Source organism: Archocentrus centrarchus, chromosome 4, assembly GCF_007364275.1.
Source record: "Archocentrus centrarchus isolate MPI-CPG fArcCen1 chromosome 4, fArcCen1, whole genome shotgun sequence".
Classification (NCBI taxonomy): Eukaryota; Metazoa; Chordata; class Actinopteri; order Cichliformes; family Cichlidae; genus Archocentrus; species Archocentrus centrarchus.
The window spans coordinates 9,053,071-9,078,791 of record NC_044349.1 but is presented as its reverse complement, the minus strand read 5'-3'; the positions used below and the strand labels follow the sequence as shown (position 1 = coordinate 9,078,791).

The 25,721-nt window shown below is 41.2% G+C and overlaps 1 protein-coding gene across 1 annotated transcript in view; it reads right to left on the bottom strand.

Annotated features, from left to right (window-relative positions):
• Positions 1-22,626, bottom strand: part of LOC115778485 (ephrin type-B receptor 1-like) — a 121,332-nt gene extending 98,706 nt beyond the window's left edge. The window contains exon 1 of the mRNA XM_030726524.1: positions 22,533-22,626. Coding sequence (XP_030582384.1) covers positions 22,533-22,626 — 94 coding nt within the window. The remainder of the gene's footprint in view (positions 1-22,532) is intronic.
• Positions 22,627-25,721: the final 3,095 nt, after the last annotated feature.

Below are 25,721 nucleotides of genomic sequence, written 5' to 3'. Positions count from 1 at the left end.
TACAGTACACGGGCACCTGCATCATAAAACCAGGCCGAGAGACAGCCTCAAGTTTTGGCACTTCAGCCCCAAAGGCTGAGACCACTCCAGTTAACAACCTCTGATTCAAATAATTACTTCCTGAGAAAACTTACAGTCCGTGCTATGGCCAATTTAAATTCTGTAGTATATCCAAGCGATCAAGGACAGGAGCTGGGATACACTCTCCACAAGCACACACTCTCACATCACAGCTAACATGCATGTGTCTTGGGACGAGGGCTACCGGAGCATCCAGAGGAAACCCACACAAACTCCACAGAGAAAGGCCCCAGCTGACAAGGAGGTTTAAACCAGGAGCTTTCTTGTGAGGCAATATCAGTGAACAACTTGAGCAGTGCATCTGTGCCTTGGTGCATTTAATGTTCATTTATTTAGAGAATCCCTCTCAGCTCCTTAGCCTACTGTTTGGTTTTAATGAGTAATATGGTCCTCTATTTGTCTGAAGTTCCAAGTCCCTGAGATAGAAACTTTAGAGAGAATTTTAGTCTCTCATAAAAGTCACACTTATCCATAATGCATGAAACAGCCTAGGCTTCCTGCTATAAATGCACTACAATCCCAGACACTGTACATGATGACATGATCAGGGTTATTTTCTCAAATCTGACAAATCTCCTCCAGAGCTACACAAGGCACGACTGTTCACAAGATGGGTAACAAAATTACAAAGAAATAATAAAATGAGAGTCTGCCCTTCAGAAAACAACACAATAATGATAGTAGCATATTCTGTTTGTCTTATTCTGATATTATTATTATTTTTTTAAATGCATTGTCATTAAACCTGGAACCATAAAATCACACAGCTGTCAGAAAATCAAGCAACCATTATGATAATTGATTCATGCAAATTATTTATTATGCAAAATGTTAATTTGGGACAGTTTGCTGCTTGTGTGGTGAGATATGAGATCAGATAGCTTTGAAAGCTTTACTTCTGGCTTTATGGTCATGTGACTTCTTCTTTTTTTTTTTTAAGGAATTTTCAGACTTTTTACGCTATAAATCAAATCAGTACATCCAAAAATAATATGTCAGCAGACTGTATGAAAAATATTGTTAGTACTGTCCGAGCTTCCGCAAGACCAAAATTCTAACTAAATCATCTAATACACTTGAAATGAGCTTGCATTTAAGTTTAGTTTGAACGTCAAATCCGGCAGTCTACATGTCTAATGTGACACGCATTTCAGTGTGAGTGTGACAGCTACTTCAACAGTCAAAAAAGCGCACAAACTCCTAAAACTATGTGACAAAATCCAGCAGGGCTTTAAGAGTATAAAGAGGTTTCCGAGGTTTTTTTCACTGTGTGTCTTTGAGCCATCAGTCACAAATGAAAGATGAGTGGGACACAAAAATCCAACGAGGCAGAATTGTGAGCTACGCTCTAAAGAATCGCACTTTCAGACGCCAACATGTAATCTCCAAGCTCTAACATCAAAGCCCTGATTCCCTTTATGAAATCAGCCTTAAACAAATATACTCACATTTAATATTTTCTTTTGCCCTTTTACATGTCAACTGACAAAAATACATGCGCTAACACACAGGAATCTATCGAAGTGTGGTATAAGACCAGAAAGAACCTGATAGAAAAGCTGTATGCAATTCAGCTGGACTGAAATAGACCATTGTGTGAATTGTGTCTACACTGAGTGCATCTACACTGCATCGCACACAAGCTCATTTTGAAAAGGAGCACACCCACAACAGCATTACAGCTTCTTAAGTTTATATAAGTGCACTGAGAAGGAAGTGTAGAGAGGGACAATAGGTGCAGAAAAGCATAATGAAGGCAACACCTTTCAGCCAAGACTACAATGATAGATCTTTATATGAAGAAACAGCATTAAAAGCTTTCCAAATGCATCCATCAAACAAGCTCAAATCAGTCTTAGCCAAATAAGGCATTTTAATGTACATAAGAACCAGATGCAATGATTTCCAAATCTTTAAAACTCCAACATAGATAACATATCAAATGCTGCAACTAGGAAATGTTTTTTTTTTTTATTTTATCATTTTGAATTTGTTGCCAGCGGCACATTAAAAAAGTGGGTATGTTTAACACTGTGTTGCATCAGCTACTCCTTAAACACAGCACTGGAAAACTGAGGCGAGCCAGCTGCCAAACTTTTCAGTGTTTTGCCTATTTATTTTTTTTTTACCCGGATGAAGGTTTTCAGCTCAGCATCCAAACTCTTATTACAGATTCATGTTGCTGTAATAGGTGCTGGATGTGTTTTGGCATTGTCGTGGTGAAACTGAAAAAAAAATCTGTTGCCTTATTGGCCACATATGACACTCCAATGCATCATTCAGCATTAGGGTGCTCGTGTCAGGTGCACTAATGCAACCCCATGCAATCTCAGTAACTGTTTTGTGATAACGAGCCAAATAAAACTTTCAGGAGTATTTCTAATCCAGTGCACTAATCGCTGGCATCAGGGTTTTGTTTATTTGTTGTTGCTTTTTTTGTTGTTCTTTTATAATTTTCAAAAAACAACAACCTTACTTATAATCTCATTGTCTTTTTTCAATATATTTAATGTCCAAATAGACTGCATCCTGTCTTTAACTTTTTACACAGTGTCCCAGCTTTTTTACAATTGTATATACAAGATAAAATATACCTTTTTCCTTTATACCCAAAAGAATATAAATATGTGTGGTTAAGGACTGCAGTATAAAGGAAGAGAAAAGGGCAGAGCTGTTATGTACAGAAACAAACTGACTAGAGATTACTCAGTGCATTAACAGTAGTATGTCTGTAGCTTTGGGGGAAAACACTGATGTCTACTGAGGTGAACAAGAAGTTCTCCAGCTTTTTGCAGTCTTTTCATGGAAAAAAAATGAGCCTATAATAGGAGGATACAAGCAACTGAATGGAAAAGAAAAAACTGTCTGTCAAAACACAGACTGATGTGGGAATAGAGAAACCAAGAGTCTATAAGAACATTTTACCATTATTATTATTATTACCAGTAGTAGCAGTACTAGCAGTAGTATTTTGAGAGACAAATGTTGCTTTTGTCATATGCTGAGTTTAACTTAAAGAAAGATGTTGTTGGAGGAAAAATGACCTTCAGCTGCCCATTAATCATAGAGAATATAAAACATGGACGTAGCTTCCAGTTCAAAAAAATTAAGCCAATGCGAAAGTGCCTTAAACATACCTTAAGGCCACCAGATAGCGATAGCTGTGGTTGAACAAAAGACTTCTGGTCCTATAGAAGTCTACAAGAAAACAGTTTCTTAAAGAAATTATGCTCTCACTCATTTGTTTGGGGCTATATTGAATAAAAATATTGATAGGTCATTTGCCACTGAATGAGCAATGTCACAGTCAGTCGTCACGCCAACTTTGTGAAAACGCTCATCTCAAGGATTCAGAAACCAGTGGATGATGTTGTGGTAGTTACGTCCATTTTATATACCGTCTATATCTTTAACACAAATATCTAATCAGCCAGTCACATGGCAGCAACTCTATCCATTTAGTCATGTCAAAATGGTTAAGATGCCAGATTCTGACCCTACCCTCTGAATGTTGCGGCAGAAATTGAGACTCATAGGACCAGCCAATCCAATCTTCTGTTGCCAGATTTTGGTGAGCCTGTGCGAACTGTAGCCTCAGTTTCCTGTTCTTATCTGTCAGGAGTGAGATTCTTCTGATGCTGTAGTCCATCTTCTTCAAGGTCCTAGATGTTGTGCATTCAGAGATGCTCTTCTGCATACCTTGGTTGTAACAAGTGGTTATCAGGCCATTTTCTTCTGGCCTCTAGCGTCAATAAGGCATTTTCAGCCAGAGAGCTGCTGCTCACTGGATATTTTCTCTTTTTCAAACCATTCTCTGTAAACTCGAGAGATGGTTGTGTGGGGAAATCCCAATAGATGAGCCGTTTCTGAAATACTCTTAAATCATGTTTCTTCCTCATTCTGCTGCTCATTTTGAACCGCAGCAGGTCATCTTGACCATGTCTACATGCCTAAATGCACTGAGTTGCTGTGATTGGTTGATTGGATTATGTTAATAAGCAGTTGAATAGGTGTACCCAATAAAGTGGGCAGTGATTGTAAATTGGATAGTGATTTTCTTAACTGCTTGATGTGTCCAGTCACTATAAATACACTTTAGGCACTATAGTAAAAATGATTCATTTCTTTCTGTTTGATTTTTGCCCCCAAGTTGATTATTACTTAAACATCAGTATTCTATATGAGGATTAGACTGTAACAAGAATAATCTCTGTAAACAGTTGTTTAATCAGACACTGCTCAAAAAACTTAAAGGAACACTTTGAAAATACATTAGATCTGAATGGGAAAAAAAATCATGCTGATATGTATACTGATATGGACTAGGAAATGTGTTCGGAATGAAAGGATGCCACGTTGATGGAAATGAAAGTTATCAACCTACAGAGGCTAAGTTCAAAGACACCCTGAAAATAAAAGGGAAAAAATGATGCGGCAGGCTAGAACATTTTGCCTAAATATCATTGCAACAACAACAACAGTGAGCACAGTGCCCACTAGAGGACGTCGGGCCCTCAGGCCACACTCACAAAGTCTGTTTCTGATTGTTAAGTCAGAGACATTCACGCCAGTGGCCTGCTGGAGGTCATTTTGTAGGGCTCTGCCAGTGCTTATACGGTTCCTCCTTGCACAAAAGGAGCAGATTCCGGTCCTGCTGAGGGTTAATGACCTTCTACGGCCCTGTCCGGCTCTCTTAGAGTAACTGCCTGTCTCTTGGAATCTCCTCCATGCTCTTGAGACTGCTGGGAGACACACCAGACCTTCTGGCAATGGCACGTATTGATGTGCCATCCCGGAGGAGTTGGACTACCTGTGCAACCTCTGTAGGGTCCAGGTATTGCCTCATGCTACCAGTAGTGACACTGACCCTAGTCAAATGCAAAACAAGTGAAAAAATAGTGAGAAAAGGGGAAAAAATGTCAGCAGCCCCCACCTATAAAACATTCCTGTTTTGGGAAATTGTCTCATTATTGCCCTTTTAGTGCACCTGTTATTAATCTCATTAACACCAAAGCAGCTGATACTGATTAACAACCCCCCTCTGCTACTTAACTGACCAGATCAATGTCCCAGAAGTTTAATTGACTTGATGCTATACTCTGATTAAAAAGTGTTCCTTTAATTTATTTTTTTTTTTGAGCAGTGTAAAACTGCATCTGTTGGGAAGATTTCCAGTACAAGCCTGGTTTCAGTTTGCAGTCCGCTTGTAGTCTGAGCTACATCAACCAATCATGTCTGAACAAGCTTTGATCACATACACTGATGCAAGGAGGACAAAAGAGGTTTTGCATTTGCTGCAAACCAGACTTGAAGACTATAGTTTGTGTGTCCGAGCAGACAGGAAAAGTAAAATAAGAGCCAACTACGGGACTGGTGTGACCATGTCTGTGAGCAAGTATAATTCCAGCGTCAGTCAGCAGATAAACCCATTTTTTTCTTCAACTGTGGGAAAAGTAGAGGGGACACATTCTGCTGTTGTTTTAGCCAGAGAAATAATTATGAATATCCAGCACATAATTATGTAGCAGTGGTGCAATCACGTAGTGAAACGCATCAACAGCTGTCTCCACTTGTTTACTAGTTAGTGTAGCAAATACTATATAGTAGATAATTAGAACACAGCTGTAGTCTAGGTAGGTTTTCAGGAAGAAACAACAGGCTGAAAAAAATTATGAAATTTGAAGAAATATTAAGTAAATTGTGACTGACTGAAAAGGTAAATTTACATAAACTTAAAATAAATTTTAGCGACAGTGTGATCTGACAAGCCGATCACAACTTTGCAAAAACAAAACTTGCTCTGCTATTGTATTGATATACCATCGCTCACTATACAGATGGAATATAATTATATAATTAAAAAACCAACACACTCCAGCTTCGAGCATGATTTTGTCAGCGGAGTTTATTTTCTTGGCATAAAAGAGGTTGTTTAATCATCTCATTTGTATTCTATTAAAGCAGACCATTAGTCACAGATCTGTTTATCACATGTCAGCATGTGTCTCCGCTTGTCTCCCCAGAGACAGCTAGAGAAAGACAGAAATGAACAAAGAGAGAGAAAGATATCAGCTGACCACATGCCTCCCGGCCTGCGCGCCCCCCCCCCCCCCCCCCCCCCCGACGGTCTTAATCTATCAGCAGGTCAATCTGTCGACAGGTTTTCCATAGAAAGTCCGCCTGAGAGACATCCGCTGGCTTGGGGAGACACCTTATGCTAACACAGAATGTGCAGCGCGGCTAAGAGACACATGCTCACGCAGTGTGAAGCCCAGTCATGTAGGTGTGCAACCACATGCTATCAAATACACTCGACCATAATGTGATAGTGGAGTGGCTGCAGGCTCAAAACCCTGAGAGGTAGAAACCTTTGCAAATAATGATATGGCACTATGGTGAAAAACAGATTATTACAGTCCTGAGAAAACTGATCTTTGAAAAGTCAACAAGACTGATAAGAAAAGAGGAAAATATTTTAGTCTGTAAGCAGTGAAGGCAGATCATTTTCTATAGGAAAGTAACGTTTAGCTTACTACACTTCTCACAGTTCAGACTATCCTCTGTCCACTACTTCCTGTAACTCAGCCTCTCATTTAGCATCATCCTTTGGAGAACATAAAGCATGTGCCATGGGTATTCTGCCCATAATCTGTTTTAAATTTGGCATCCATTAAAGCTGTGGCTGCCATAAGATTAAAAACTGTTAATATAGAGAGGGTGCGATTTGCCAGGGGGGATGGTGGGGATAAAAATTTATCCCCCCTTCTGATTTTTAGTGCTACATCTTGAAATGATCTACGGTGTAAAAACAAAACAAAACAATCAAATCAGAAACTGACTTTCGCTTTCAGCGCTTGAGATCCTGCGACAGTCAAAATAACGCTGCGCAGGGAGGGATGAACCAGATCCCATCCTGTTCCAAGTTTTCATAATTCCACCTTTACACCACTGCCGTTTCCATGTGAAAACTAACACTAACTAAATAAAAGCACAATGAAAAGGATTCAGAGTGTCAGATTTTACAAGAGCCCCAAAGAAAATCCTAGAAATATTCCTGCTGTCAAGCACACACCTCCCTACAGAGGTGAGATGTGCAGCATCTTATTTGCTGAATTGCAGCTAAGCAGCGGGGCCGCTGTCTGTAACATTCCGCCAATTCTTACTATTAATGTTACGTGCACAGTTTGTTGGCTTTGCAAGTGAGCTGTGATGGACCAATAGAGAGGAACAACCACAGGCCTGCATGTAAAGATCAATCCCAACCTGACCATCATTCACTGCATCATTCACAGTGAGAACCTGCAGCCCATGATGCTGCAAGACACATTACAGAGAAGATTCATTTTCACATGGTTATGTACTCCTACACTCCAGAAGTCTGTTAAACTGGCAGCATTTTGAGATTATTTCTTATTAAATATTAAATTTAATGGCACAGCTGGCCAAACTGTGTTAAATGGAAAGGGGATTTCATTCTGGCATCTTAAACCATTTGTACTGTTGTGACTGACTGTGAGTGTCCAAAGAGGAAAACGTGAGCCTGGGAATATTATGCAGATTAATTTCATTTCAATAATACGTTATAATATTACTGTAAATGCTCCGAGTATATCGGACCACTGTGGTTCCTGAAATGTTTTTGTGGGTGGGGTGGGGTGGAGAAGGGGGGCACACCCTGAATATAGACATGGTTGAACAAGTTATGCAAACAGTGTGCGTTAAAGACCCCTAAAAACAGAATCAGTGAATGATATCATTGTTGATGAAGTTCATTTTCTGAGGCTATATTAAAACTTTTCCAATATTTGCAACTATTAGAATGTAATTTTATGATCTCTATACAAACCTCATCATGGTCTATAGCATTAATGACGACGCATCGTTTTGTCACACGCTTTAAAGGAATGACCATTTAGCACCACAGAATCCGAGCAAAAACTCAAACTGCCACTTTAAGCTAAACTAGCAGTTTATCAATAAACTTGTAAATTAAATTGAACAAGTTCAATGAGATTACATTTGATCATTCCTCTTTCACACAGTGCAATACACTTTTTCTTCTTTTTGTTTTTTTTTTTGCACAGCGGTATAAAGTGCTTGAACACGCACCGTTTTAGATCCCCTCACTATTTAATGAAACGCTGAGAGGGCTCTTTTATATATTTTAGAGTGGTGCTGCAAAATCAAGTGCAAGCATGGAACAGCCATGAAAAACTCTTCAAAACCTGTTTCTCTGTTCAGAAAGCCGTTAGATTAGAGTCACAGAGGTGAGGAGATCAGATTGAGATGAGGGGTGTAACCTCAGCAGCACAGTTCATTAAAGGTCACCTGTATCGTGAGCTGTCACAGCTATTTTCTGAGTCAGTGAGGATGACTGAGTATATTCTGCACGCAAGCTAAGGTAAACCACGCATGTCTAAACAATTTCAACTATGTGAGAGACATGTTTAGCCTAGGGATAGGGAGTTTTAAGTTTGTTGACCTCTTTGCTTCTATGGGGAGAAACCTGACGAGTTGCCAACGGGGTTTGAGGAAGGATGGGGATGGATGCAGAGAGCCCAAGTGTGAAGTTTGTGCTACTGTGCTTGTGGTGTGAGGGTCGTCAAAGTCAAGTGCTGGTGTCTAGTCAACTGTATATTGCTTCACACACACACACACAGTTTGACCTGCCGTCACGGAAATATGCTCCTGTCTCCTCCTGGATTGACCCTGAGGACTTCACCACAGAAGCTGCATTCAGCTCCGCTCTTCCTCGCCACTCATCGCTTACTATCTTTTACTGAAGAACAGTCTGTCAGTGCAAAGGTATAAATCAGCTCTCCAACTGACTGTTACTGTTTGCTGTGGTTTTCTGACTTCATTTGAGTCCCAAAAAGCAACGCAGAGTGAATTATGTATGAGGTTTATGCCATCGCCGATTCTCATCCAACTCGCATTTTGTGAACGCTAAGAAATATATTATTAAACTGTCAGGACAAGATTCTATTTGTCAGCTGAGTTTCTTGAAGCTTGTACGACCTGCCCTTCTATCACTTGTTTATTGTAGACGTGGGTTTTTTTTGCTGACTTTTGATTTAGCAATTTTAGTTTTTATGAGCACCACAAACTCAACTGTTAAAAAAATGACACATTCTGCTCTTTGTTTATAGCCACTTTAAAGCAGCATACATTTCCATGATTTTAAAGAAACTTTGCTGGCTGACGATCCAGGTTTCACCCCAAATGCGTTCGTCGCTGACACTGACCGTTGGGTTTTTTTCCCCTCATAGCTGAGAGGTTTGCCGGAGCAAAACAGTACATTCTTTATTTGCAGTTTTTGTCCCAGAAACAATTCAATAAACTACATTTTTGGACATAGTTTTAAGAGATATTTGCAGACGGTGAAGATAACAAACACTGGAAATATTAAAGTCCAGTTTTTCTTGACTTCATCATTGCTCGGCTTGTTTTGCGCTGCCAGGATTCCCGGGCTGCATCTGTATCGCCGGGTTTTTCCACAGTTGCTTGCAGCATTTATATCTCTGTCTTTAGTTGTCTTATTTTAGAGGACTAAAGACATTCAAGTTTTTTAAAAAAAGCTATCACAGCTCTGCTGCATCACAACCCACCTCCTTCCTCTTGAGAACAACTCATGAATTCATCCATTCAAAAAACTGTTTGTGCTGAAAATAATCCATTTGCCACCATACTGTAACTGGGAAATGTTCCATATCAATGCCACTCCGTTCTACTAGACTGCATTCCAGAGTCCATGCAGTTCTATTTATTTCAAACCCAGCAATGTTTTGAATATCAGATAATAATAAACTAGAAATATATTGTATGGTGCACACTGTATGACGATAATAGCTCTGTAAATCTGGAATTGAGAGGCTTTTTCATGAGAATCTTTATAAACGTCATACTCTTACAGTACAGTTGATAATGTGTGCCTCAGATTGGCATCATATCCCAGTCAGTACACAGATTTGTTGGTCTAGTGCTTGTAGATGCTTCCTTAATGGAATCTGTCTACAATGAGAGATCATATTGGAATTGAATTTTTGAGTGATTAATTTGTGCAAAACAAATTTCTGTCTGCTGTGTATTCATTTGGTTGTGCCTGGGGAAAAAAAAGAAAAAAAAGAACATCATACAAATGATGTGCCACACTCTGTATCCTGCAGCAGGAGTTCAGACCACAATTACAATGATTAAATTATTATTATGAAATTAATTGTACCAGTGGACCTGGGACTTGAGACACATGGTGCATTGTATTTGCTTTTGACATCCAGGACTTCCAGTGTTTGACTGTTTCTCCTTATTTCCAATTATCTAAAAGACCAAGAATCATGAACTAAAGTTTGTTACATGTAGTTTAGGACTGTGGGACAACCTTCAGCCATCTACCAGTGCACACATGTATGCTTCACAGCTTTATAACTCAACTTCTACAGCAGGAAGAAATTGTCAGGCGGGATTACAAGCCTGATAACTGCTACCCAGATACAAAGAACCTGTTAAAATGGCCCCTAGAGGGATGAACTTTACACTTACTAGCTCTCTGCGCCATATACCAAACTGCTGAGGACTAAACACCGAGCTCATTGTCTTTTTATGTCTCTTTCTTGCTTTAACTTATTTTCTGTCCTTTTCCATCTTCTTTTGCTCTCTCCATCTCTTAGGAGATTTGCTATCATAACTGCTGAAAAGTAAAATAGTCTTCGGTGCTCCCCCTACCTGTCCCTCCTCTGCCATGGTATTTGCTTTGCCCCAGCTGTGTCCATCTTTTTTTTTCTTTTTTTTTTGAGAGAACAAGAGGAAATACAAACCCACCAGAAGCACGGTCTGTGGGGTCACCATACACACGCCGTTACAGCGCGTGACATTTTGCCAGACAAAAGTCGACAGCGAGAGTACGCGTGTCGGACCCGAACAATAATCTATCTTTTTCCTGCGGTCACTTTCCTTCTGTCCCCTCAGCAGAAGCACTGAATGGCCCACTGCTCCAGCAGAGCAGCTTAGCAGCCAACAGAACAGAAGCCTGTGGCTGTAAAAGACAGGTGCGAATGAAACCGAGCGAGTGTCAAGCCGAGTTAACTCTATAAAAGAGCACAGACGCTTGGTCAACCTACCATGAGCTGATAAGGTTTAAACTGAAATAGGAACAGAAGACTGTGCAGGTGGAGTGCTTAAACTATGGAATGACACAGTTTTTCAAATGAATATAAAAGCTGGAAAGTGATTTTTAAGCATTCTGGAAAACAGTCTTGTCAAAGAGGAGGTGCCAAGACAACAACAACAACAAAAAAAAGCAGTTCCTGGAAAGCCCACTTAAAGTGAATGAAAGTCAACTTCCCTGTTAAAGACTCCCCCAACTTAATGGCAAAAATAAACACTGACAGCCTGCTACACAAAACATCTGGGTCTACATCACTAATTTTCTCAAGACGGCACGGATGTTAATTTTTAGGGCTTAAAGATATGCCTTACAAGTAATTAATGATGAGCAGAGCAAAACGCTGTACCGCCTGTCACTCAGCCCTTATACTAAAAGACTGTTTAAGGCATAATGTAAATCATATTCAGTGCCTCGGTTTAGGCAGCTCTTAAAACCCAACATAAAAATAATAGTGCCCAAACATAAACCTTTTTTTTTTTCCACCTTAAGAAAGCCCTAGATAGAAAAATCAGGGGAACACCAAATTTCACTAAATGAAAATATGAAACCCCTGTACTGCTCTCTTGATGTTTTTTGGATCTCCAACAGCAACTACAATGCTTAACACTGATACTCGATTAAAAAAAAGCGATTCAAATCTTTCAATCAGGCATTTCTCTGCAACCTTTTTAAGGTGAGGCAAAATAACTGATGTGCGTCGTCCCACCCATTATGTCCTCTCCCCCTTTGCTTTTGCTCCAACGGTGACACACTCCTTAATATCCAGCACGGCTATCTGTGAGACCATATGCCCACGGCAGGAGCCCTGAAGAGGCTGGCAGAGGGCCCACTCGCAACCAGCAAATAAATAATGGGCCATTATGTTCAATCATATGCTGAGCTATAAAGGTCTAAAGCTCATAGCTGCAGAATCAACATGCGGCGTTAAAATAAAACAGAGCAAAGGGTATCCTTCTGTACAGTCAAAGCCTGATATATATTCCTACTATGGATAAGAGAGCTCCATAACAAAAACGTGGCATATTGTCATCTATTTCCTTCAAGTGGATTGCATTTATTAATTTGTAAAGTGCTGTAGTTTGAGGGTTCTGCGTAGTGTCTTAGTTGTTGGTAGGGCTGCGCTCCGCTGGACAGAGAGCTCAGATTTTTGCACCTGGATCTTGGACTTCACCTTTTTCCTTCAGCCCTCAATACTTTTCAGTGCTCCCTCTGTCTTATGTTATTGTCAGCTGGGATTACCACATCTATCACAACTGCTGTCTTCTGCTCTTTGTCAACCACCATTATGTCTGACTGGTTGGCCAGCAGCTGTTTGTCTGTCTGGCACTGGAAGCACCACAAGATCTTAGCCCTGCTGTCCTCAGCCACTTTCAGACGCATCACCCATCAGGACTTGGGGATTTAAAATCCATACATGGCACAGGTGTTCCTGTACATTATCCCACTTTGTTATGCCTCTTAGTGTTTCCATTTTGGATCCTGCTATCCTGTGTCTCAGGAGTATCTTTGGACAGCCTCCACCCTGGGTTGTGTCTGTTGAGGTAAAAACCTGTCTATGGATCTGATGCTTAGGGGCACATCTTGCGCTGCCACGAGCTGGGCTGTCCTTTGCTAACCACTGGTATAATTTCTTAATGCCAGCCACTTTTTCTATTTGGACATGTGCAAAGGAGGGATAGTGGATATATTGGATAAAAGAAGATGTTGAATATGGAGCTGCCAGGCAGGCAGGAGGAAAAGAGGAAGACCACAGAGACGATTCATGCATGTAGTGAAGGTAGGACATGCAGAGGGCTGGTGTGATAGAGGAGGATGCGAGAGATAGGGTGAGATGGAAGCAAATGATCCACCGTGGCGACCCCTAAAGGGAGCAGTCAAAAGCAGAAGCAGCCACTGTTTCTATCTGGGTATTGACCGATAGGACAGTCTGGGTTGTATTCCTACAGGTGAGCTGTCTTACCCTGTGAAGGGATTTGGCTGTGGCCGACCTCCTTGAATCCTTGTCATGGATGTACTTGTAGCTTTCCTTTATGTCTGGTATTCTGCCTTCAGGCAATTCCACCCTTTCAATCTACACTTATCCACTTATCTATACACTATATTATATATCATAGGAAGTCATCCCTTCTTAAATACAAATTAGGCATACCTAAAAATCTAGTGCTGTTTTTTTTTTTCCATCTCAGCTGGTTTAACTAACAGAAAGCAAAGCTGGATTTCCACCATGTTAGCAAGTCGGTGGGGGGCCTGAGGCCAAAGCAAATTAAGGGTTGTTTTTTTTATTAGTTTAGTCTAGCACAAGAGTTAAGAGAAATTATTTTTGCCTTTGTCTGAAACAAAGGGTAATTGATGCTATCGCTTACCTTGCATGTTGAAAGAAAAAAAGAATCAATACAGAAGACAGCACAACTCAAGGAGCATGCCATTGCCGTCTGTCTAACATAGCAGTGTATTGATGTGACTCTTTGAGCTGCAAATTAGCTGAAGTGACAGTATAATGGACCCCAGTGAAAGGAAAGGGAGAATTTTAGGTGAAAACAAAGGATTCTTTCATTCCTTTATTCCCACCAGTGCTATGTTCCCTAACGGTATCAATTATAGTTTCATATCTGAGAAATATAATCTATTTAGACTGGTTTGTTATGCAAATAACCTGTGGAATTTATGTAGTGAAATGTTTTATATTGTAAGCTTGCAAGCTTTCTGTCTCTCTCTACAACTAAAATCAATTTATGCTTCTTTAAACATGTCAGCAATGGCAGCTAGAGAGAAGAAATGGTGATTTTAATTAAATGTCTGTACTGACGGTGGTTTAGATGCTGAATGGCTCTTATGGATTTTATACTGAGTAATTAAGCTATATAGTGTGGTGCTTATTTCTCGTGTTCTTATTTACACTACTTTTTATAGAGTTTAAAATAAAATCTGACTTTCCCATGCCAAGGTTTACAACATGCTGTTAACGTCTGCACTCTTTACATTGTACCTTTAAACAAGAGCAGACCTTCAAGTCATCTCTTCAAGTAATCAGTCAACAATTTGAGTCAACTGTTCAGTCTATCAAATGACATTTAATAGACTGAACTTTATAATGATATACATAAAAAAAACTTCTTCCTTAAAAGGTACAGCCTGGAAAATCTCACCACTAGATGTCAGTAGATTGCAGTCAACTGAATTCTGTTTTCTTACCTCCTCCTAATTCAAGTGCATAATCCTAGCTATGGGAACCGCTGTAGAACATTAAAAGTACTGTAAGGTTTGCTAGTAAAACTAGCTATAGCATTATGCCCGTGACTGTGCTTCAATCAGCCAAGAGAGATCAAAAACATTACATTTAGACTGTTAGGTTGAATTACCCATCGAGCACTGAGCAGACGACTTCGGTGTCACTTTTAAAATCCTTCTATTTCTGCAACTCCTTCCAGCTGGGAAAGGCTACAGTGCCAAAATCTCTCATTTTATCCCAAAACCAGTCATGTATCTCGTTCCTTCGTGTTTTTGCTTTCTTGGTGAACAGGATGATTAAACATAAGTGTGATCCTTCATATCTTGGACATATTCTCTTCTCCTCCACTTTTGGCATACTACGTACGCGTTGGGTCTCTAGCCATGTACATAAAATATGATTAGGTGGAACGGCAATGTCTATCTCAAGCCACTGTATTCAAGCTGGTGGGGCCACATGGCAGCTTCCATGACATCATTGTTTGCATTTTGCCTTTTGCGAATCAATTACCAACACTTGGTCATTCACCTTAAAGTCAAAGTGCTTCCATTCCTGACTCTTACTGCCTTTCTTAACAAGTTGGTAGAGAGCTATCACAGCGGCTGCATTAGTCACCATCTTCCATGTTAAGCTTTTGGTGTGCCATGCCTAATTTTCCTCTGCAGCTTTGTGGCTGTCTTTCTTCTTCAGCATGTGAAGATGGTGCTGCCCCCATCAGTTCTGGAAAAATTGCAGCCTCAATAAATACACTACTGTACTTACAGTACCTAAGGTTACTGGGGCGAAAAAAAAACACACACACACAAGTACCACTTTATTTTCAGAAGTTTGGTACTGAAAGGTATTACAAATATCTCAAGTATCACCTTTAATGACATCCATATCATATTGCACCATATAGGGTTAAGGCACCCACCATGAACTGCAGTGTTTTTGGTTTACATCTGACCAGGAGCATTTGCTGTGTTTCATTCACATTTCCATTTTCAATTGGCCAATAAAACTCAAACTAGGACTGTAAACAAATTTGAATATATGCTAAAAATTGACATTCAGTTGTGGAAAATAAATCCAGAAGCTCCTTGTTTTCCAAGCAGCACCAACAGCAAAGCTGGATTTCCACCATAAAGATGGTTAAACAACACTCTCTCACATTTGTATTCACTAAACAGAATGGATTCCTTTTGTGACTCTTTCCACGACATTTGTGTGAAATTTTGTTATCAATTCTTGAAATGTGTTTCAAGAGGTCACAGTGACATTTGACCACTGAAACCTAAGCAGTTTATGCTTTTAAGTCCATGTTAAAGTTTGTGACAAAAAATTCCTTGAAGCATTTATGAGATATTGCATTGCAGAAATGGAATAGCCAAATAGATCCTTTGACCAACTAAATCTAAGCGTTTATCCTTAAGTTAAAAAAAAAATCTTTGTGCCAAAATTCAAGAAATTCCCTCGCGACATTCAAGGGAAATTGTTTTCATGAAAATAGGACAGACCGGCAGACAACCTGAAATCGTAACGTCTGTAGCCAAAAACTGTCTCTGTGTGATACATTACAATGGGCCAGCTCTGCGACTTGACTTGAAAAAAGTATAAAAGGAACTGCTCATCCATGGTGTCCATATTTGTCTGCATGTGTGTCTGCTAGTGTGTGCAATGCCAGACTTAGAGATAAAGTGAGGAGTTCAGACATCTGGGGAGATCTGATTTGAGCCACTGCTCCACTGAAAGAACCCAGCTGAGGTTCAGTTACCTGATCAGAATGCCTCCTGGGCACCCTCTTTTGGGGGTTTTCTAGGCATGCCTTGCTAGGAGGAGACCCAGGGGCAGACCCAAAACTTTGCTGGAGGGATTATATATCTCATTTGGCCATTGGTATATCTCATAAGCCCCAGGAAGAACTAGAAGATGTTGGGGAAGGATGTCTGGAATACTTTGCTTAGCCTGCTACCTCTGACCCCACTCAAGATAAGCAGAAGAATATGGACGGAAGGCTGGATCTGTCCCATTTTCCACCGAGCTTCTACTTTACACCACATCCAGTTATGGGGAGAACATCTTAAACCCAGAAGTTAATGTGAAAAGTGACATGTACAAAAAGCCGCAGTACACCTGGCTCGACTACATAAATCTCAGTCATTGCAGAACAGGGAGCATGAGTCTAATATCCACTGGCTGCATATCCATAAAACATATGTGTAAAATTAACTTGTGGCCATTTCACTGCCAATGAGATGAAAAAGTGCGGTTTTACCGACTGCCTCTCATCGACAGGGTTCCCAACAGCAGAACAGCTGTCTTTTTGCAAGACCATTACACATAGCTGTGGCTATTTATAGCTCCAGTAACATTAATTTATCACACATATCTGTAAACCAACACGGCAGTGATATCTCAAGTCATTATTACTAAATGTCAAAAAAGAAAAGACAGGAAGCTGAGAATAAAATGAAAAGATCACAGACAGGAACATAACAACTGGAACGTAAACAAGATGAACGATAAAGCTGCCGCTAGAAAAATGTCTGTATGCCAGGTTTGAGGGATGCACGCGGTGCCACATTCTTACCATGCATATTCATGCATATCTGTGGCTTGTATGTTTGGCCCATTTTGACTGGAAACCTCATGGCTCTCATAAGTGAAAGGAATCTGCAGCTTTTAAAGGCAATGTACTGATGTAGACTTGTAACTTTGTTTTGCAATTTCACTTAAGACCCAACCTGGACTCCTCAAGCCCAGAACATGTTGTACAGACTGCATCTGTAATCATTAGACAGGGATGTGACCCAAACATTTGGTATGAAAATGCAGCCAAAAGTACACATTAAAAATATATATAAATATCTTTTTTTTTTTTTCCCCCTCAGTAACTGATGTGACTCATCACGGATGCAGAGGACCAATAAGCTCTTCTTGAGTATAAGGACAGGACTGTTAGGTTGTGTGAAAATTAGCAGCCAAGGTGTGAAGATTCATGGTTAAGGATATATTTTCACACTAATATGATAATCGCATCTCAGTAAACATTGGGCTTGTTTTGTTAGAAATTACTTCCTGAACCACCGAAAGCTGTGATAGTGAAGTCTGACAGCCCGTGGCTGCAGAGGAGTGCAGTGTCTAATACTAGACTGACTGATCTAAAATTGCCTCTTAATGCCCAACTCACTGTGGGAAATACAGCACCAAAGCCCAGGACTCTGAGTCTCTCAGCAAAAGGTAAATAATCCCACAGGTTCCGAGCAAGGAAGAAAAAGCAAATTTATTCTGAAACAATTTGAATGCTGCGAGAAAATAAATATTTAATACTGAAGGCAGGCCCTGAGGAAAAATAGACCACGAAACACTGGAGTAAAAGCCTCAGGACTGGTGCAAAGGATCCTCTTCCAAGCTCCTACTTTTCCCCAGTTCAACTATCTGTCTGTCACGCTGATAACCTGTCACCAGATGAATATAGAAACAGCATCTTTAAAACATGAGCACACAGAGCACAGTGCAGGCTACAGCATATATATGTGTGAGCCTGCCTGTGCGAGTGTGTGTGGTGGCAGTGCTGTCATCTGCATATCTATTTGCAATAAGGACATGATAGGTTTACCCAAGGAGATCATTTGTTCATTTGTCTCACACACGCACACACACACACACACACACACACACACACACACACACACACACACACACACACACACACACACACACACACACACACACACACACACAGAAAGAGAGAGAGAGAACAAAACCACATATTGCAGTTTGCTATGTTAATGACACCATTCATGACAGTACCTACAATGTTTAACCTTTAGCATTCACAAAAGGTGGCAGATGGGCACAGGATGGCTGTGTTTGGGCTTCGGAGGGAAAGGATAGTTTATGAAAAGAAAGGATGTGCTATTTCTAATTAGACAGCATACAGCAGCTCTTTCAAAGGCAAAGGAAATTAACTCGTCGACCCCTCGACACTCAACACTGACACAAATCAGCAACTTCACTGAGAGAATCTGCTGCTGACTGGGCACTGGGTTCAGACACAGATGACTTTGCCACCCCTCCCAAGGCTTGTTTGTGGGATATGTAGCACTTATACCCAACAATATCCGCTGGGTCAGGGTTTGCATTGACTTTCAAAATAACAGGGTCAAATACCGTGTTTACTGCACTGCATTCTGGGCTCGCTGAATAGGTGAAAACCCTGAGACTCAAAGGTCATTGAACAGCATTTTCAGGCTACAGAAATGGCAGGCAGTAGCCAGAATAATGTACTTACATTCATGTTTCAAATACAAACTTTTCAAGTATGCTGGCATATTTTTCCTGCATCTCAACTCTTTATCAAATCTGCAAAAGCTGCCTGGCTTCACGCTTTTACAAAGCTGCTTATGGCTGCCTTTGTAAACAACAGATCAAGATAAAATCCTTTCTAAAGAATATCAAAAGCAGCTTGGGGTAAAAAGAAATTGCTACAGATATCAATAAGTGTGTAATGACGCATTTGTCTGGTATTTGTTGTCAAAAATATTGACACGTCTCACAAATATAATGCTGATAAAGTGACTGTGTGACAAAAGACTTCCCATTTTAGTTACTTTTCAAACAAAAAATGCAGATAATTTTTTGCAATGTTGAGGTTTGCTGCTTTACTTAACTCTGATTATGTTATAGTTCAATAGGGTTTCTGCCAGAAACGCTGTTAGACCTTCGCTTCGAGGGGAGGAGAGGGTTTATAATTCAGTTCAATTTAATACTGTAGTTGATATTCATACAACGCTATCCTCCCACTATAATGCTAATTGTTAATTGTGTGGTGGCACTGATAGAACAACAGCAGAGTAACGGAGAGAGACACAGGGAAGTCTATTTCCTACTGCCAACATATACCAGCAGGAGAGCACAGAATCTTATTTAACCTATGAATTATTTAGCCTACCTTGATTGGTAGAGATATGTGGCTCAGCTCAACAGGTAAGCAAGATATTCAATTGTAAGATCCATCTGGTCCGTCTATCCCTTTATTTAAACCTTTTTTTTTGTACCATTTCAATTAGCACTTAGCATTTCAATCAGCAAGAAAGTCGTGTTCCCCATAGACTTCTACAGAACCGTTAGTCTTTTTGCCTTGAGAGAGAAAGCAGGTTTGGTTCAAATATGTTCAATTCTGGCTCCAAAAAAAAAAACAGGGTTTCAAAAAGGTGACGTCAGCTGAATGACTTAGGGGTTGGAAGGATGACTGGAAAAAAGGAGCGTTCCTCATTGGGCTTTGAGAAATTGAAATGAGGATTTTTCACCATTTTCTTATCATGAAAATATTTGTTATTAATAATAAAGATTAAGTAGTTTTGTGGATCAATGCGCATAAATTTTGATTTTGATGAGAGTCGTATTCATTTAGACTTTATTTTGGAGTTCCAAACCAAAAACAATTAACTGTTAAATAAATGCACTTTCTGGCATTCTGTGAAATTGCAGTTTTTGCAGTATTTGACCAAATGACTTATTAATCAGGAAAATAACTGACAGTAAAAAATACCAGTAAAATCTTATTCAGAACATACAGTATGCATGTCTGCACTACTATTTAAAGACCTCTATATAATCTGCTGATGGTGGTATCAGTTAAGAGCATCAGCCCGGTGCATGCATCAGGTGGGCTCTGGAAAAAGTCCGAGAGAGTGAAGTGCAACAGTGCACACAAAGCACAGATAATAACAGTGACTGTGTCAGCTGTGGTTCTTTTAACACCAACAAACTCAGATCAGCGTATACATCAGTTCATTAGGCGCCTACTTACCATGAAAAGGCCACCATGACCACAAAACAACCCACCACCCACACTGTACCTATCTGTCTCTTCTCTCTAGCTATACCTCCTACCTCTCCCTCCTCCACACACACACACACACACACACACACACACGCACGCACGCACGCACGCACACACACACACACACACACACACACACACACACACACACACACACACACACACACCACAGAGAGAGAGAGAGACTGCAACAGCATTCTGTTTAATCAAAATAGAGCTGCCCTTCAACACATTTACATGTCTCATAATGGGAAAGAGTTGGTACGAAGCCTGTCATTACGCGCACCATTAAAACACAGCAGTAGACTAATCTAGCACTTCCATAAGCAACAGCAGCAGCAGGAGGAGGAGGAGAAGCAGCAGAGGACATGGGAGTGGAGGTTGACTGTGGGTGGAGAGGGAGAGGGAAAGCAAAAGCAATTCAAGGGATGACTGCTTTAGTTGTTTGAACGCTGGCAAAGAAAATGCAGAAAAATAAGCAGAGGAGAAAGAGCCGCAGTGGCAAGAACATGAGGAGGTGGAGCAACAAGAACCAGGTAGGGCTGTCACAGGAGTGACACGAGCAGTCGGTGGAGTGTGAGAAAGAGCAGCAGGTGAAGCAGGAGGGGGGAACCACAAAGGGATGACACAGCAGGTGATGCCAGGGGAAGAGAAAGGGAAGGAGCAAGAAGTCATGCCTGTGGAGGAAGGGGAAGGGGTAATGCTTGAAGAGGAGGAGCGGGAATAGAAGAGAGGTGAAAAAGCAGGAGAAAAGGGAGGAACAGATGAGGAATCGATGGGAAGTAAGGCACACGAACAATAAGAAAGGCTCAAAAGGGAGCAGAAGAGCAACAAGGGAAACTCTTGGGGAGGAACATCAGGACTGAGATGAAATGTCGGGGGCGGGGGTAAAAGAAGGATAAGGAGATCATGCTTTAGGGGAAGGGAAAAAAAATATAAAATTCACCTGGAGAAGTGCTGATACACCAGGTGATGCTGGGATGCTTGAGGGAAAACAGCCCAAAAAAACTATAGGTAATGCTTGAGGAGCACCAGAGGGGAGTTTTAATTGGAGGGTTGAAGCATGAAAAAAAAAAAAAAGGTGATATCTGTAGAGAACAAGCAGGAAAGCAAAGGGAGAAGCAGATGTTTCTGATTGGGGTGTAGAAGAAATCAACTCTTGGAAAAGAATCAGGAACAAGAATAGAGGGAGAATGAGTAAGCAGCATGAGTAAAATACGCTGCTCGGAGAGGAGCACCAGCAGAAGGAGATGCTGGAAGGGAAGTAAAATAAGGGGCAGCGGGTGATGGATGGAGAAGGAGCAAAACAACGTGATGCTGGCTACAGGAGCTCAGTGGTTAGAGCCAGAGGTGCGATGGGACGCTTTGAGATGAGTGGCAGGAGATCATACTCGGAGAGGTTTATGGTAACAAAAGAGGCACAAGGTGATGTTTGGAAACGAGCGCAGGGAGATGTCGCTTCAGGGGGGGGAAGCAGCAGGAGGAGCGAGAGGTCATGTTAGGGAGGAGCGGCAGAAGGAGCAGCGGGGGAGGTGGAAGCAACTGTAAGGAGCCAGTGAGCACCTGTGAGCTATAATTATGATTCACTTTGCTGCTCCAGGTGAGTGGCGGCCTGTGTGATAAAATAGCTACAACAGTGCACTCAGGAGGGAGAAACATGGTAATGTTTGATATTAAACAACACATTTTTTTTATAGTATATCAGGAGACACTTGAGAAACTTGATGTAATTATACATGTGTCATGTGCATAAATCCAGTAATAAATGTGATTTATGTCTTTTATTATGTCCTGGAAAAAACTTGATATTTGGGGCATTTACCTGTATTTACTGCATCAAAGCAGAACATGGAATAAATTAGAGGAGCACAAAGGGACTACTTTCTGTGTCATTTCGTGCATGTGTGCACAGCAATAACTGTCAGTATTCCCAATAAAGCACTAATTGGTCCGCAGCTGAAAGGTAATTAGTCCTCTTATTAAACCCCAAACACACCCAGCTCATCATGAAGGACCAGAAAACTTACTGTGCTAAATCCTACAGCAGTCTCAAGTTTCTTCCTAATATGTGTGGAGCTCTGCATAATGTTAAACTCCAAGTCTCTAAGGATAATAAAGCTTAGTTGATATCACATCTTCAGAAGTCTCCTGCTTCGCCCACAGTGCATAAATTAATTCACCCTGCGCCAGCTGGAACACTGAAAGATGCCCCTCTTTTGCACACCTACCTTCCACTGCGCGCACTGAAGTAACCGTGAAGAGAATCAGAACAACCCAAGTGGCCGGCATGGCCAGTCTGACTCCCTGCCCGTCCTCTCCCATTATCCTGCTGACAGAGAAAAATCCCATTGGAACACGCTGTATTCCTCTGGTAAGCAGTCACATCTCAGTCCTGAGTCTGTGTGAGTGTGTGCTGAGCCGGCACAGCCAGCGAGTACTGGAGGGGATAGACTCCTGCTGGAGATCCGCTCTCTCTCCTCTCAGCGTCTTTTCTCTCACACCTTTCTGCCCAATCAGGAGAGAGAATGTCGTCTCGTAAACCAATCACCCATTCTTTTCCACCTGACCCAAGATGAATGCCCAATGGTCAGGTCTCCCCCACCCCGGCACGGCGGCTGGCGTGACGGGACAGCGACACCCAGTGGTCAAGAAGCAGTGCCGCAGCCAATTAAAACTTAAAGCGATTCTGGTCCTGTGACATTGAATGGCTAAAACCTCATTATGATGGGATGTGAGTTGTGGCCTTTCTCAAGAGTCTTTAAGCATATTGCTGCAATAATGATGTTTGATCCTCCTGATAAAACAGGAGGACTAATGCTCCTCAACTATTGGTTTAGCCTTCCCCAGGGTTTTGACTGAGACTGTTCACCCCCCCCCCCCCCCCCCCCCCCCCCCCCCCACACACACACACACACACATATATACATGCTGCTCAAAAAATTGAAAGAATACTTTTTAATCAGAGTATAGCATCAACTCAATTAAACTTCTTGGATATTGATCAGTTAGGTAGCAGAGGGGGTTGTTAATCAGTTTCAGCTGCTTTGGTGTTAACAAAATTAACAACAGGTGCACTAGAGGAGCAACAATGAGACAACCCCCAAAACAGGAACGGTTTTACAGGCAGAGGGCACTGACATTTTTCCCTCCTCATCTTTTCTGACTGTTTTTTTTCCCAAGTTTTGCATTTGGCTAGGTTAGTGTCATTACTGGTAGCATGCGGAGATACCTGGCTGGACCTGACAGAGGTTGCACAGGTAGTTCAACTCTTCCAGGATGGCACATCAATACGTGGCATTACCAAAGGGTTTGCTGTGTCTCCCAGTACAGTCTCAGGAGCATGGAGGAGATTCCAGGAGAAAAACAGTTACTCTAGGAGAGCTGGACAGGGACATAGAAGGTCCTTAACCCATCAGCAGACCCGATATCTGCTCCTTTGTGCAAGGAGCAACAGGATGAGCACTGCCAGAGCCCTACAGAATGACCTCCAGCAAGCCACTGGTGTGAATGTTTCTGACCAAACAATCAGAAACAGACTTCATGAGGATGGCCTGAGGCCCCAATGTCCTCTAGTGGGCACTGTGCTCACTGCCCAGCCCCATGGGGCCTGATTGGCATTTGCCATAGAATACCAGAATTAACAGGTCCACCACTGGAACCCTGTGCTTTTCAGATGAGAGCAGGTTCACCCTGAGCACATTTGACAGCTGTGAAAGAATGTGGAGCAGGTAACGATGTTACCTGTAACATCGTTCAGCATGACCTGTTTGGTGGTGGGTCAGTGATGGTCTGGAGAGGCATATCCATGGAGAGGCACACAGACCTCTACAGGCTAGGCATCAGAAATGGTCTCAGTGGAAGGGTGGCTGTCAAGAAGCCATTATTTAGGAAGGTAAATGGAGTAAAGGCTGAGGTATACCAGATTCCACAAAAACTTAAATGAAAATCAGTGGATGAATCAGAATTTGACATTTTTGGTTCAAATCACCATCAATAGCTATGGAGGAGGTACAACAGTGAGTGCCTACAGCCATCTGTAAAACACGGTGGAGGCTCTGTCAAGCTGCATTTCACTCCCCGGTGTTGGAGATCTTGTCAAAATAGATGGAAATATGAACTTAGAATACTACCATCGAATTTTGACCTGAAAAACGGCTTCATTTTCAGCAGGAAAATGATCCCAAACATTATCACTCCAGTGCAGTAAAAGCATATCTGGATAGAAAAACACACAGTGGAACACTATCAGTCATGGACTGACCTCTCCAGAGCCCGAACCTCAACATTACTGAAGCAGTGTGGGATCATCTTGACAGAGGCAGCAAACATCCAAAGAACAGCTTGGCTTCATCTTTAGATTACTTTCTCTGGGTTATGACAGTTAATCATTAAAATCTTCGTGGCATCACAAGTTTAGGATTTGCAGGCTCCTGGTTTGATATTGTCTGTATTCAGTAAGAGCAGAAGTTATCACCTATCTATCATGACTTTGTCCTGGAGGGGAGGTTTCTACAGTACAGAGAATGGGAATTTTAGCTACCTACAAGGTCTCACTTGATGGACAGCACACTTCCATTACCGCGCACAAGGAAAATATATATTTTTAAATGGCAGCTACTTGTACATAGAGAAAAGTTTACATCTGATGCTGTAAGATTTATCTTTTGGTCTCTGAAAAAACAAACATACCATAGTTAAAAGGCAGTTACAAAAATCCCATTCAAATTTACATTTTCTTGAAAAAAAAAATCAACGTAGGTGTGTTTGCTTTCTGCAGACTTTCAGCCCAAGGCCTCTGGTAGAAAACAAAATTTGAGTGGTTTTCTAGTCTTTCACATCCCCGGGAGAGACCCCGGGGTTAATTTGATACATGAAAACAGCCTTTGCAGTATTAGGAGAAAAAGCAAGTACTAGAGTGTGTGGCCTTGTGTTACAGGGGATAAAGAGGATTAAGTGAAAAACAACTATGGTTCACCTACACTGGTGTTTTCATTTATGTTGACTAATCAGGCCTCTTTTCAGGACCGTGTTGATGGGCATTTCCCTAAATGTCCTCTTAGTGCCTTTTAAGGGTGAGATAACTCAATTCTGTTTTAGGATTCTTGCAGGTACACTTCAACCTGAGCACAGGGCTAATCTGCCAGAGTGAAAACATCTGTGTCTCTCCCTAAGCTGTATGGCCAACTTTAACCCTCGGCAGATTTAAAGCATTTGAACTACCGTACTACTTTGAAAGCAAACATTCATAATAGTTTAAGTTTTAGTTCAGTCATTTTAATTTTGCCCGCACTGGCAGAAAAGTTGAATCTCTAACATATCAGAGGAAGCATCATTAAGTATTTTGGCTTCCTGCAATAACCTAAAAGTTTTGCGTAATGACAAAATGCACTATGAAAAAAAAAATCACTCTGTGTTAC